At 42.2% G+C, this 15,569-nt stretch overlaps 1 protein-coding gene across 1 annotated transcript in view; it reads right to left on the minus strand.

Annotated features, from left to right (window-relative positions):
- Window positions 1-763: 763 nt before the first annotated feature.
- The window catches only part of IL4R (interleukin 4 receptor), a 42,897-nt gene continuing 28,091 nt past the window's right edge, over window positions 764-15,569 (minus strand). The window contains exons 4-10 of the mRNA XM_088452017.1: window positions 11,758-11,930; window positions 8,811-8,959; window positions 6,586-6,754; window positions 6,122-6,221; window positions 4,426-4,498; window positions 2,942-2,988; window positions 764-2,851 (exon numbers count right to left, since the gene is read on the minus strand). Of these exons, the coding sequence (XP_088308143.1) occupies window positions 1,156-2,851; window positions 2,942-2,988; window positions 4,426-4,498; window positions 6,122-6,221; window positions 6,586-6,754; window positions 8,811-8,959; window positions 11,758-11,930 (2,407 nt within the window). The 3' untranslated portion in view covers window positions 764-1,155. The remainder of the gene's footprint in view (window positions 2,852-2,941; window positions 2,989-4,425; window positions 4,499-6,121; window positions 6,222-6,585; window positions 6,755-8,810; window positions 8,960-11,757; window positions 11,931-15,569) is intronic.

Here is a 15,569-nt window from a genome sequence, read left to right on the forward strand (position 1 = left end):
GTATCACCATGCCGGGTTGTCTAGTTCTGTTGCTGTTATACAGTTTCACTATGCAGGGTTGTCTAGTTCTATTGCTGTTATACAGTATCACCATGCAGGGTTGTCTAGTTCTGTTGCTGTTATACAGTATCACAATGCAGGGTTGTCTAGTTCTGTTGCTGTTATACAGTATCACAATGCAGGGTCGTCTAGTTCTATTGCTGTTATACAGTATCACAATGCAGGGTCATCTAGTTCTGTTGCTGTTATACAGTATCACCATGCAGGGTCGTCTAGTTCTGTTGCTGTTATACAGTATCACTATGCAGGGTTGTTTAGTTCTGTTGCTGTTATACAGTATCACCATGCAGGGTCATCTAGTTCTGTTGCTGTTATACAGTTTCACTATGCAGGGTTGTCTAGTTCTGTTGCTGTTATACAGTATCACCATGCAGGGTTGTCTAGTTTTTGTTGCTGTTATACAGTATCACTATGATGGGTTGTCTAGTTCTATTGCTGTTATACAGTATCACCATGCAGGGTTGTCTAGTTCTGTTGCTGTTATACAGTATCACAATGCAGGGTTGTCTAGTTCTATTGCTGTTATACAGTATCACAATGCAGGGTCATCTAGTTCTGTTGCTGTTATACAGTTTCACTATGCAGGGTTGTCTAGTTCTGTTGCTGTTATATACTATCACCATGCAGGGTTGTCTAGTTTTTGTTGCTGTTATATCATCATGCAAGGTTGTATAGTTTTGTTGCTCTTTGATACAACACTGCATTAGGTTCTATATCATATTTAATGGCAGTTTAACTATCAAAAAGGCACAATAATTAAACATTACCTGGATGATATGGCTTTGGAGAAAAATGGAAAGAATGGTAAAATAAGGTAAGTGGTAGATCCCACAGAACAGCACCTACACACTCACAGCAATACATTAAAATTGTCTGCAGATGGAACTCCCACTTAAATTAATGCAGTTTATGTGAATAAATGTAACTTTCTATAATTATCACTTATTGTTTGCTACTATATTAAATCGCATATGCTAATTCAATATGATGCACAGTAAATATTACATGTATGTACATATTTTTATAATAAATAAAACTTATATTTGTGCTATTTACATATCAAAAAAAGTTTTTATTTTCGCTATTCCCCTTTATTTATAATGCTATCTTCATGTATGAGTTGCCTTCATTGTCGAGATTCTTTTGTTGAAGGAGTAAATGACTAGATGCCTGGCCGCAAGTAGCAGCTTTTAGATCATAAAGGGGGAGGAAGTAGGATATGTTCTGAAACTTCAGTGGGAAGCCATCCTGAGCAGGATGACATTTTTTGATGGAGAGGTGATCATACATAAATGTAGCTTCATCCATCCTGCAGGGGAATGATGCATGACTTATAGGAAACCTACCAGGTTCTAAGCTGTTGAATGAGACCTTGTGTCCGTACATGTTTGCAAAATGCCGTAAATGATCACATATGTCAAAGGTCAAGGCCAAAGGAATATTATCATCTTGTAATTTAATTTTAGTGTCCCGCTGGATGTATTCTGCTTTGTTTATAGCATCCCTGTGGTCGTCAAAAAACGTTTCACCATACGAGGGATTATGTTTTTCTTTTGCGGTGTTTTCAAAGTCAACTAAACAAAACTCTGATGAGTGGAGACCTGGAGCGAGAACTTCAACTTCTGATGTTTTATCACAGCTTGTAGTTTTACCCCCATGATCTGTAACACCAATTAGCATGTCCATTTGTGAAGGCTCTTCGTCATTTTGAACAGAGTCACCTAGGTGACACTGACTATTGAGTTCAGTCAGATAACCATTACTGTCCAAAGACATGGTGTTGGTTGTTGTAAGACTTTCAAAAGGCTTGTAACCAGAGTCAAACACTGGGCAGCTTGTATTACCAGGTGTTTTACTTTGTTCAACTGCTTGATTAAAACTTTGATATCTGGACACCTCAGACATGGAAGAAGGACCAGAGTTTGCTCCTTGGTTGGGTACTTTGCACTGTGAGACAGGTTCATTTTTTGGTAGGTGAAAGATCTGAAGATCAGCTTCATTACCAGATGGAACAAAACAATGTTTTGAATTACAATAGAAAATATTATTTGGCTTCACCAGTAAACTATGGATGTTAGGGTTGTAAAACATGCTTTGTGAAGAACCGTCCATACAAAGTTCTGATATGGAGTCTCTTTCTGCTCTATCAGTGACAGAATCCAAGTTATCTTGAGTCAGAGCGTTAGCAAAGCTGTCGTAGCCTGAAGTCATTATGTTAGCTTTGTTACAATCATGGGAGCAGCTCTCATCAAGGCTGAAGGGTGGAGCATAAGGCAAAAAGTATTTTTTATTACTAAAGTAAGTGGCATTGGGTCCATATAATTTTGTAGTGAAATCTCCTGGAGAATCATCAGATTCATAGCTGTGATATCCAGACTCTGGGCAGACCTCAGGTAGACGTGTTTCTTTATTATAAGGTTCCATGAAGCTTGGACAACCAAAGCTCCCAAATGTGTTTCCAATACTAAAGTTATCGAATGTTTCCATCTTTTGGGCAGATGAATCGCATAAAATATCACAGAACATCCTATTGATAGAGAAGTCAGTACCCAGTAGGTGTTCTTCAACTCTATCTTCTAGTATGTCTTCTTGACTTGGGATATTTTCATCATCATCTTCAATATTTGGGTAAATTTCAAAAGTGCTTTCAATATTTTCATCCTCAGGTTCAAAAACAATCTTTTTCCAATCCAAATTGACTTTGGAACAGTCTTTGAGGTCTTGCTTTCGAGTAAGCTGACTATTCTTAGAATTATTGTCGTCTTTTGTTGATCTGCTCAAACAATTTCCACTGGCAAAAAAAAAAAAAGATAAATGTTAATTTATCGCTCAAAGGACATTAAAGTTAAAAGTAGTGTACAATTATAAAGCATGAACTTACTATGTTTTTGTAGCATTAGATTTTCCATCTGGTTTAAACTGATTTTTCTAAAGAAAAAAGAAACAAAATAATGTTATTTCATGAGCAAAAAAAAAATAAAATAAAAAATGTCAATATAAAATAAATTCCTATCATGGTAAGTCCTGAATAAAGCTAATAATTTAATGCTGTGAAATGTGTGGGATCAACTTTTCAAGCTACAGTATTTATCAATTTGTTGTTATTGTATATGTACCATTCATAGTGATGGTGTCTAATGAGGGCATAATTATACAGTATGGCCATTGGCTACGTACAGTGGAGGAAGCCACTTTGTGACCTGTTACAATATTCCAGTGAATGCAGACTATCAATTTGCTGGGAACTAAAGATTTTACTACTTCCTAGTGAACGGATGGGTTAGAGTCTCATGAAAATTTATTCAGATCACAAATGTCCACCACCACTGTGTATAGACCACAGCTACGAGTTCTTGTTATGAAAAACTGATATAGAAGCTACAGTATTGACTCATTTATAAAAAAAATAGAAAAAATACATTAGACTTCTCTTCTGCTGGATGAACACTGCTATGAAGCAGGGTTTATGGACTGACAACCCGTATACCTGATAATGTTCTCTGTCTGGGGGTAGATGTACTAAGCTTTGGACAGATATAAAGTACCAACCAATCAGCTCCTAACTCACTTTACAGGCTGTGTTTTAAAAATGACAGGAGCTGATTGGTTGGTACTTTATCACTCCACTTTAGAACTCTCCAAAGCTTAGTACATCTGCCCCCTGACCACACTTACAGGCACCAGTGAAGCTGAAAGTGGTCCAGCCCAGTAGTTAAATGAAAATGGGCTAATATTTAGCTATTTCAATTGCACACAGGGGGACTGATCCAGATGTTTACGCAAAACCGATATTTTCACAGATCAAGCAATTGATTGCTAATGCGCGAACGGCACACTGCACGCGCAGCGATTGGTTTGAGACTACGTTCGTAGAGGAACCATTCGCAGAGTGAGTGGCAGACTGTAGTCAGCGTTTGAGGGGGGGTTAGAAGAACGCAGGCGAGTCTGACTGTGTAAACGCTGTTTTGTGGGTGTGCAGAAATCATTCATTGCTATCTCCTGTGCAGCATGAGAGCTATCTGCGTGTCAGGAGAGATGTAGTGTTTGCGGCTAGTCAGGCCTGCCGCATATGCAGTATGGCTGCCCGATGTGCGTCAATGGTACCTATGTTTACGCTCTTGCACGTTGTTGTACGTATATATGAGAAGGCAGCAGTGGGCATCCCTATGCTCGGCTATGCTTTGGAGGCCATTAGTAGATTTTAGCAACTGCGATCCGTGAAAGAATGCAGATGTGATAGCATTAACGCCCATCCCTGAATCAGGCCCACAGTTTGTAATCGCCAGAGACTGGTACTGAAATCATCTAATGCAGACTCATTAGACCATATGATGTAGGCTATTCTCTTCTGCAAATGGAACTCACTGGTATCAGTATGATCTGGGCAAAGTTGCTCTTTGCAGGATCAGGAATATTATTCCACCATTTATTCTTCAACCTGGTTATAAATAAATAAATGATTACGTCAGTAGATCAATACCTAGAAGAATATACACAATAATTAATATATTTACATGAAAAGCAGAACACACAATGGAACACCTCAGATAAAGGGGCATATCAATTATCAGGTTTCAGACCCGATTAATTAAAAATTTTTATCACTATTTGTGGCAATAGGAAATTGATTACTGCCCGAATGTACTAAAAGGCACACGCCGGAACAGGGACGCCGAAAGGAACCCGTCCCTGCATTAGCGGCCTCTTCACTCCTCTTTAGGGACTCGTGTGCATGCGTGGTCTACTGACTAGCACGTGCAGCCTTAGGGGCGTATTAAGAGAGGAGGGGGACAGTGTGCTATCTCCGTCCAGGCCCCCTCCTCTCTAACTGGCAGCGCATTAGTGAGCACTAGCAGACCCCCGCTACTGTGATTTTTATTCCGTATTGAGCATGCGCAAAACCCTGAGAAAACGCCACTGCACCATGTTCCCTGTGATTTGTGCAGCTCTGCCGCTGTCAACATGGGACTCCAGAGAGGTGAGTATTGAGGGAAAGGGTGCAGGGTGTGCGGTATGGGTCCCCCTGAACCCATGGGCCTGTGCGTACCGCACACTCTGCACCCGTTATAAATACACCACTGTGTGTCGGCGGGGATGTAGTCAAGAGACTGGCGGCCACAGGGCCGCAGGCCTCTATGCCGATGCTGAAATCCCGACAAGGGAGTTAAGATAGGCGTCAAAATACCGACGCCTATCATAATTCCGATGCTGAAATCCAGGAGGACGCGTGCCCGAACGAGGTAAGTCCGGGGTGCCCGTCCTGTTAGCTGCAGGGAGGAGAGTTAGGTTTTGGGGGGAGGGTTAGGCACCACTGGGGCGGGGTTAGGTTTAGGCACGAAGGAGGGGGACTTAGGTTCAGGAACTAACGAGGAGGGTTAGGGTGCGGGGTGGGGAGGGTTAGGCTACAAGAAGGGAGGATTAGGGGGGAGGGGGCAGGGTAAGTATACTTATCCGACCCCTGTTGGGATACTAACCATCGGGATGCCACTGTCGGTATTGTGACAGGAGACATCCCGATAGCCGATTACATACCGATTCCGTGTCGGCCATTGCCAGGAAGGGTTGAGGAACCCTCTGCCGGTAATTTTAGTGAGATGTAGCCCATAACCCTGATGATAAATATTCCCTAAATAAGCAAATGTAATTGGTAACACCTGTTGTATAATACATGTTGTTACATTTCTAACATTAAAGCTGCATACACATGTAACGATTTTGTTAGTGAACGATTTTCGTTAATGATTTTTCGTTCAGTTTTTCCTTTGAAAAGTGAACAATTTTTTGAAGTGTAATGAACGATTTTTTGAACGATTTTTTCAACGATGAACGAAAAATGTTCCTTCCCTTAATGAAAATCGTTCAGTTGGTCAGTCAGAAATGAACTACAAACGTGAACGGTCATGAACGATAATCGTTATAACTCAGAAACTGAACAATTTTTTCAACGATTGAACGATAACTACTTCGTTATAGTTAAATCGTTCAAAAAATCGTTACGTGTGTATGCACCTTAAGTAATAACAATAAAGAGTCTTTAAATGTCTTTTTCTCAATTTATTACCTGGAAACACAGATATAGCTTGCGAGAATGATGAGTAATGTTACTATGCAGGAAACTGGAATAATAAGACTCTTCAGTTCCACTACAGAAAGGCTGTAATCTGAGAACAATAGTTGTGTCAATGTATTTATCCATAGAAACATACCCAATTATAAAAAGAGAGAGAAATAAAGTGCCCCCTAGTGGCTAATCACCATGACAAGCAGCAGAATGCTTACATGGTAACAGCAGCCTTGCTCAGAGGTGAGGGCTGCCTTTTGCTTAACTACAAGAGAAGTACAAATCGTAACAGTATTGTATCAGCAAATTGCTTTATGTTATTGGGCACCTTCGCATTCTGCACTGTAATGAAATGCTCATATAGGATTTCTATAGCGGTTCTATAAGCTGTCACCTGTGTTAAAGAATCACTTGTACCCTCCTTCTAAACACCCTACCAAAATGGAGAACCTATAATTATTTACCATTTCTCCACTCTGGGTTCCTCTCACTCCATTCGCTCCACATTCCTTTGAGCTCTTGTTTTGCCGCCGGCTTCGACCTGACTTTCACCGTATAATCATATCCTCGTTTCAGCTGCTTCTTACTGAACTTATACCAGGATTCCACTTGTTCCACTGTATCCTCTAATTGCTAGGAAAAGAAATTCAGCAAATCACAATACATCGTATTTCTAAAAGTTCTCTGGTCTCAGTATAAAAAGCATGCGCACACAACCCCTGAGGAGATGAATGTACACTAACTTTCCTTTTAATAACAATATTAATTCTGAATTTTGGCAGAAGGTGTTCTCAGTAGAGAAATACAATAAAACATGCTAAGTAATGTAACAAAATCTAATAGACAACAAAAAGTTGTTCACATGTATAAGCAGGTTGGGTACGGGATCCCGGAGGTCGGGATGGCGGCAGTCCAATAGTGGCTTCCCAACAGTCAGAATCCCGATGCCTGCAGGTAAGTACCCTAACCCTACTTTCCCGTAGCCTAACCCCCTACCCTTACTCTCCCACCACAGCCAAACCATCCCATCCTCCCCCCCCCCCCCCCAGCCTTCCCCCTAGTGCCTGACCCTAATACTTTCCGTTGGGACGCCGGTGGTCGGGATTCTGACTTGTTTGGATTCCGGCGCCGTTATTCTGAGCGCCGGCATCACGATCAATAGGATAGTGACTATATCCCGTATTGGCATACATGAATATCAATACACATATTGCCATACTGTTCATTGTTTCACACTTTTTTTTTTTTTTTTTCACCTTTTCATTTATTTAATAAAGGTGCATTGGAAGAGCTTTAAGCGCTAAATATTACCAACAGGGGTGTGGAGATGTGAGAATACCTATAATGAAGCACAGATGTAAGCCTTTAGTTGTGCAGCAATGCCTACAGAGTTTCCTGATACTCACTACATGGTGGCCACACCCCCACCACACTTAGTCACGCCCCACCTAAGTATTGGAGCATGCATTTCTCATGGCAGCCCTGACTATACAAACCACAGATAATGGTGTTTTAGTGAAGATGCCAGGCTCAGGTAAGGAAGATGCAGTGCATCTGATGACGGTGTACACCATCATTAAATATTTCTAAGCGCATATTTGGTTGTGGTTTCTGCAAGCTTTTACAGTATTGCGTTCCATTATTGGAAATCGCATGATAGAAAAAAATAAAGAAATGGCACTGCAAAATCCTGCCTATAATCATCTATATTTAATAATAAGTTCACCTTTTTGCATTAAGTCATGATAAGAGTGATATCAGGTCTGTCTTTATGTCATGTGTCCCATTTGCACATTTTAAATGGTAAATTACATAGGTATATGCATATATATAAATCTTGTTAGCCTACTCTGCCTATCTTGTTTCGGAAGCAGCTAGATCCCCTTCCGTAGATTGACCATGACATCATCAGCCAGTGTCCAACGTCACTCCCTACCATCCAAGTGGGCACAGAGGGAGATTATAATCATGTGGCAAGCCACCGTGCCCGAAGTGTGGCGAGCGAAGCGAGCCCCCGAGGGGTTAACTTTCTTTGTTTGGTGGATTGTGTGGGCAGGAAACTACACTTCCGCCCTCAGTGCAAGTCACTTCCAGGTACAGAATCTGAAGTGGAAATAGTCCCTACCATCTTGTTTCCGCAGAGGTTGGGTGGAGCGTGAGGATGTAATCATCAAGTTTGTAGGGCAGTCACATCATCAGGCCCCTCCCACCTCAGTACAGATTTTGTTTACTGAGGGGGTGGGGCTTGATGACACATGTTCCCGCCCACCATGCGATAGTAAGCACTCTCCAGCAATAATCTGTTCTATCTCTCTGGAGTCCACATTCAACAAGGAAAGCCCCTGTCTGCTCAGCTCCTCCCAGCCCCTGCAGCCGCTGCCATACTGAGCTGTGGTCAGCCTTGTGTTTGCACATACAAATGAACACCTAGGGCCGGATCCAGTTACACCTGAGCTGCTGACTTATAATAGCCGGTTATGTTGATTCGGCTTCCACCTCTACAGGCTGCGAGCAGAATCAGCCTTCTGTGAGGTAATGTGTGAAGCTGTCAGAGGTCATTTGGTGGCTTTTGTGCTTAATTGAATCAGCCCCATAATGTCACAAAGAAAGAAATAAAATATTTATTCTTCGGGCACAAATTTAGCATCATTGCTATCCATTTATATGCGTAGATAAAATAGAATGTTACCAGTGCTTTGTCTTGCTTGCAGATGAATTGAACTTGAAAGGAGAGCTTATCTTCAATGAAATTGTCCACGTAATTGGTATCCCAGTGCACTACGCCGAAGTCTTCCTCACTTAAGTCAACGCGTACATTCGATGGGGCCTTCGGTTTAACTGTGTACATTATAGAGAGGGTTAAGGTTCAAAATGAATTTGCACAGTAAACAGGCAGATATGTTGCTGAGGAACTGGACGCACTGATAAGAAAGAAGATATTGTAACGGATACCACAGAACAAACCACATATTTTCAGTTTCTTAAGCTGAGAACATATGTGGGGATGTGTCGGGACTGTTTTATTACATGTAGTCCTGTAATATGAGTGAAGCTTTTTATTATACTACTTAGAGTGCACCTAGCTATGCATTCATTTCTAATTGGACCCATTTGGCGGAGAAGTTCTCCACCTGTAATAAAACAAATGAATAAAACAAAGCACACTCTCACTACAAGTATCGGACAGGGAAATTATAGCAGCCTGGGAGAAGCATAACCTCCCTTCACCACCAGCCTGTCACAAGCAGTCAGTGTCAGAAAAAGAATGTGATTGGCTGTCGGTAAAGGGAAGTCTGGGGAAAGCCTCCTGTGATCAGTTTGTATATGCCATTATCAGTCTGCGGGGAGACTATCTGGCAGAATTTGGCTAACGCTCTTAGGGGCCCATTTATTAAGGATCGCATTTTGCAATGCGATCAGGGCATGCAGTATCGCCCATGATCGCATTGCAAAATGCGATCATACCGGCCGAATGTATGACCTGGCACATGCACGGAGACGGGCTCCGAAAAGAGCCCGTCCCTGCGATGTGGCTGGAGCGCATTCCGATCCCTCCGCCGGCTCAAATGCGGTAAGTGCCCATAGGACACAGCGGCTAACGCTATCTGCAGAGAGCGTTAGCTGCTGGGGTCAATATCGGGAATGCAAAGCATTCCCGATATTGATACATTTGGCAGCATCGCATCCCCCATAGAAACCTATGGGGGAAGCGGCTGCCGGCGGCAATGGAGGGATCGCAGCAGGTATCGGAGATACCTGCTGCAGTCCCTCCTTCATACATTCGGGGGATACTAAGTATTTGAGGTAAACCCCCGAAAACAGGTGTTTTCGGGGAATTTACCTCAAATGATCTTTGTTAAATGGGCCCCTGAGTTCGGTAAGTACGCAGTAGGTCTGTATATGGAGCTGAGTCCACACAGCATATTGGCTTAACTAGGGTTTTGGATTATTAATCAGGTAGAGATACAGGTGGCTGTAGACCCATGGTCAATCAGGTACAGGTTAACTGGATGCAAGATGCACCCTGGAGTGATTGGGTATGCTGGGCATTATAGTGCACCAGGTGGTAATGACACACCAACTAGGTAGCAGTATGCTCCTCTATGTAAGCGGTGATGGCACCGTACAACAGGGAACCTGTGGGGGCCTAGTATGTCTCTAACGTTGGGATGTCTCGGGGTGCCTCCTAACATGCAGGACATCACTAGAGAAAGACGCGTGCTGGAGCCCCGCATGCACAGTAGTACATGTCGGGTGTCAGACCTCCAGCGAGAGGGGGCTAGGAATAGAGGCAATGCAGAGTGCTCCTTTAACAATTTGGACTATGATGGATTAGATGACGCAACCGCCCAGGATCCTGGTCACATCCTAGCTAGAGTGAGAAAATAGGGGGAGGCAAACCAACTGCTTCCTAACGGACTGAATTGTTACCCCCGAGGCTGTGCAGAAAGCACCTGATTCTGCCAAGGAAGTGTGCGCAGAACAGTTCTGCCTAGGCTGTGTGCATAGTGTGGGGTTGGGGGAGGGAGGCAAAAACCAGCATATGAGGGCCTAATAATAATAATCCTATTCATACATGAGGCTATGGGACAGTTTGCTTTAATTATTGGCACAGGTTTGAAGGTGCCAGTAAGCTGTGTCCACCCCATCAGACTACCAGATCCTGTGTCCAAACCAAAGATTTCAGTGTTACAGCCCATACCATGGGGCAGCTTGATAAAAAAGACCCCTGTAGTGTGATAGAGATTGTACAATAATCTTTACCAACTGACGGCAAAAAAAATGTTAGAATAAAGTTCAGCGAGTTCCATGATGGAACAGACCTAAAATGAGATACCTGATACAGGTGGGCGTGGTCTTATCTTAAGTTCATACAGGTGTAGAAAATATCATATGATAACACAGTGCCTGATACATAATCATTTGCATAAATAAAAAAAGCAGCAAGCAATAATTGTGTATTTACTCCCATGTGCTGAAACATACTTGTATGCAATTTTATCACAATGTTGACAGTTATATTGACAATGTTGAAATGTCAACATTGAACATGCTGTCGAAATATTTTCAATGTCGACATCTGAAATGCAGTGGAGGGTGGGGTGGGTTAGGGTTAGGCACTAGGGGGCGAGTTAGAGTTAGCAGATAGGATTTGTCATACTAACTGCCGGAAGCCGACCAGTATGAGACAGAAGTACTCATCAGCTGACCGCTGTACCAGCTGAGTCACCAATAGCCCACCAGGGATGTTTGGCCGACATTCTAATCATGTAGACATTTCACCAGTGTTCATATGATGAATGTAGATGTGGTCAATGTTGACATGCCAAGCATGTTGACATTACGACCATTTCTACATGATGAATGCTGACACAATATACCACACCCCTTTAATTGGACTGATCTGCTTAAAATCACCCCTGAGGTTCTCTTGTACCAGTTAGCAGAACACATGCCAGAGACGTTAAAAAAAAAAATACTATAGACACAATATTCTGTGGGAGTGATAATAAGTAGCTTCACTGAAGGACTTGTGAAACGTATAGGAGTCAATGCTTTACCCATTAGGTTTAAGGAATAGGACATGGGCAATTCTCACACAGGATCCCAACTACAGAGAGCAAATACTTTCTTACCTTTATAGAACACCTTTATAGTTGTCTTGGCTACAGGTGTTCCCTGCGATTCTACTTCTATTTTAAATACATCCATTACGGAAAAGACATGCTGAGGTATGTTACATCTACATCTATTGGGAAGTATAATGCCATCAGAGTACTCGTTGCCAAGGTCATGACAATACAAAGTTCTGAAATACAAAAATATATTAAATGAAATAAGCAGTTGAAAGCCATAGTTATGATGTAAGACATTTAACTGGCTTCTGTATAGGACACCACTGTGCATCAGGCAGCCTTCCCTGGTGGCCACCAGCTCCTTCCAGCTTCATGCACCAGCTCTGACCGCTATTGTACACATCATTGCTTTAGGTGCGACAGTCCTGATTCTGGCCGGCAGTGATTATAGGGTCTTCCACTGCCGCACGCCATTGAGACCAATGCCTCCATGATATACGGCATGAAAAAATTGCATTTTTATGAAAACAATATACCGTGCCCTTGCCCCCATTCTCCAAAGTGGTGTCTCTTGTAATAAATATATTATTTAAATTTGTTTCTGGGGTTAATGTGGAGCCTTCTGAAGAGTAGAGAACTGCACATGCAGCCTTTGTAGTTGCCCATCACTAAAGAAACTATATAGATAAAAATAAAATAATTAGAGGGTAAAACTGTCTTTCCTTATAGTAGATGGGATTTCAATTGCCTGTGTTCCATTGCCCAAAAGAAATGGTTCACTTTAGAACCTATGGGATATATAACAAAAATCTGGACCCCTTCTACGGGTGGCAAACAAAAGAGTGTGCAGCTTAGAGAAAAGGTCCACTTGTATTATGTATTACTCCAATTGGAAATGACCTACTAAAGTTGTCTGCTACAGATAGTCAAGTCCTGAGTCATGGAGTAGTGCATATACTTATTATTTAACACATTTCCTGTAAGCTATAGAAAATAGCTGGAGGCCTATGTTTCATTGGAGGCAGTGGGGCCCTGTAATTATAATTTCTTATTACAGTAATAAGAAATTATTATTTTTTGTATTATTTTACTGCCTGGTTTGTACCCGGGTTACCTATTGCGCATGCAAGATTGAAGAAACCGAAGAGGGACCAAGCTCTGATAAGCTAAGCTCCTATATTGCAGCTGTAATACATTGATGAAACTGCCGTTTCATTGTGATTTTCGGAACCGTAAATAGGCCCCTCATTTTTTTATTGCTATTTTAGGCTAGTGCGTTATATTAATTTTATTTTAGTGAGAGTTACAGTGATCAGTTATTTTGCTTATGTTTGTAGTTGCATAATTTTGTGTTTGGTCATACTTTAAAAAAATAAATAATTTTTTTTCCCAGATTTGTTGTACATTACTACTGTTACCTGCTACACAGAACAAATACACATTTAAATAAATAACAAAAGGAACAACACTAATAACACTCTCCACTTGCCGTCAGGCACTCTACCCATACAGGTGCAATGAGTGGTAGACCTTCACCAAACTTTCTCACCTAAACAGTAGGAGTCCGTGTGTTCTCCCTCATATAGAATGACCGAGTGTACTAACCAAACTGAAATGCACATCAAACTGCTTAACAGGCTCTACTTTAGTTTATTTATACCCACTTTACTGCACAAAATATGGCCCGTCTGTTCTAAGCTGTGCTGGTGTCAATGTGACCAACAGAGTACTATCATGTATATATTTTAGAATTGTCCCATTATACAACCTTACTGGACAGAGGTTTTCAACTTTATTTTCAAAGCTTTCCAAATGTCGCTCTCTCCGGACCCAGTGTTAACTCTCCTTCATTCATATCCTTGGCCATATTCTATTAGCGTACAAGAAAATGAAAAGAAAAATAGGCGCTACTGGAAATCCCACATAAATTGCCTTACATTGAGTCGTATGTATTTTCCTTATAGGAAAATACAACACTTTATCTTTTATAATTATATACTCTATATTGGTCCGTTGTAATCACAGTAATGTCCTCAATTGAAAACAGTCCAGCATTCTTAAATTGATTGAGGACTCCATACGGTTTACCCAAAAAATGAAGAAAAGGATAGATACAGCCCTGAGGACTGTATCTAAACACATTGGAGATAATTGGTACTTACCTGTATCCATCCATTATATGCTTTAATGAAGTCTGGTTGGCACCTGGGGACAAATCATGTGAATGACCTTTCTAGAGGGAGGGAGGTTCCAGAACTCCCCTATCTGAGCTCACTATCATGCTCCTACAGGAGGTCTCACGGTAAAGTTCCACACCATTACCTGTGTTGGGGTTGTCATTAGTATTTATATCTTTTGATGTATGTCACTAAGTGCAATGTGCAACTCTTTTCTTGTGAATTAAACTTGTGTTGTTTAGTACTCTCTGCATCATATATCCTTTTCTTCTTTTTTGGGTAAACCATGTGGAGTCCTCAAAAAATGTAAGAAGCCTGACTGTTTTCAACTGAGGACATTACTGTGATTACAACGGGCCATTATAGAGTGTATAAAAGAAGAAGTATTGGATTTTCCTATAAGGACGACTCAATATAAGGGAAGTTGTGTATGTGTAAATTGTGAAAGGGATTTCCAGAAGCGCCTCAGAATGTTTTCTTTTAATTTTCTTGTATTTCAATTTGTGGTATTAGGGTACTACTCTGATAACATAGAGCTCATCTGGGGGCGCCAATACAGATTCCACTATTTGTTAGTATTCTATCAGCGGCCTGAGCTGCCTTAGCGCAAAATCAGAAATTCCCTCCCCACCTTGCCTAGCCAGGGTTGTTTCCAAGATCCACTTCAATTTTTATATATAAACTATTGCAGGGCTCGACAAATCCCGGTCGCCATGGCGACTAAGATTTTTGTCCTGGCGACCGAGTTTTCCAAACCGCTCGCCACGTCTCTCCCATAGTTCCGAAGAGCGGGGGACATAGAATCGGGGCTTAGGTAAGTATTCTGGGTTTTTTTGTGTGTGTGTGTTCACGCAGCACTATTACAGGGGGCTTACTACTGGGGGCACTATTATAGGGGGCTTACTACTGGGGGCACTATTACAGGGGGCTTACTACCTGGGGCACTTTTACAAGGGGCTTACTACTGGGGGTACTTTTACAAGGAGCTTACTACAGGGGGCTTACTACTGAGGGCACTATTACAGGGGGCTTACTACTGGGGGCACTGTTACAAGGGGCTTACTACTGGGGCACTATTTCAGGGGGCTTACTACTGGGGGTACTTTTACAAGGGGCGTATTACTGGTGGCACTATTACAGGGGGCTTACTACTGGGGGCACTTTCAGGGGGCTCACTACTGGCGGTACTTTTACAAGGGGCGTACTACTGGTGGCACTATTACAGGGGGCTTACTCCTGGGGGCACTATTACAGGGGGCTTACTACTGAGGGCACTATTACAGGGGGCTTACTACTGGGGGCACTATTACAGGGGGCTTACTACTGGGGGTACTATTACAAGGGGCTTACTACTGGGGTCACTATTACAGGTGGCTTACTACTGGGGGCACTTTTACAAGGGGCTTACTACTGAGGACACTATTACAGGGGGCTTACTACTTGGGGCACTATTACAGGGGGCTTACTACTGAGGACACTATTACAGGGGCTTACTACTGGGGGCACTATTACAGGGGGCTTACTACTGGGGGCACTATTATAGGGGGCTTACTACTGGAGGCACATTCACAAGGGGCTTACTACTGGGGGCACTTTTACAAGGGGCTTACTACTGGGGGCACTATTACAGGGGGCTTATTACTGGGGACACTATTACAGGGGGCTTACTACTGAGGGCACTATTACAGGGGGCTA

Source organism: Taudactylus pleione, unplaced genomic scaffold (genome assembly GCF_031769625.1).
Source record: "Taudactylus pleione unplaced genomic scaffold, aTauple2 ptg000032l, whole genome shotgun sequence".
Lineage (NCBI taxonomy): Eukaryota > Metazoa > Chordata > Amphibia > Anura > Myobatrachidae > Taudactylus > Taudactylus pleione.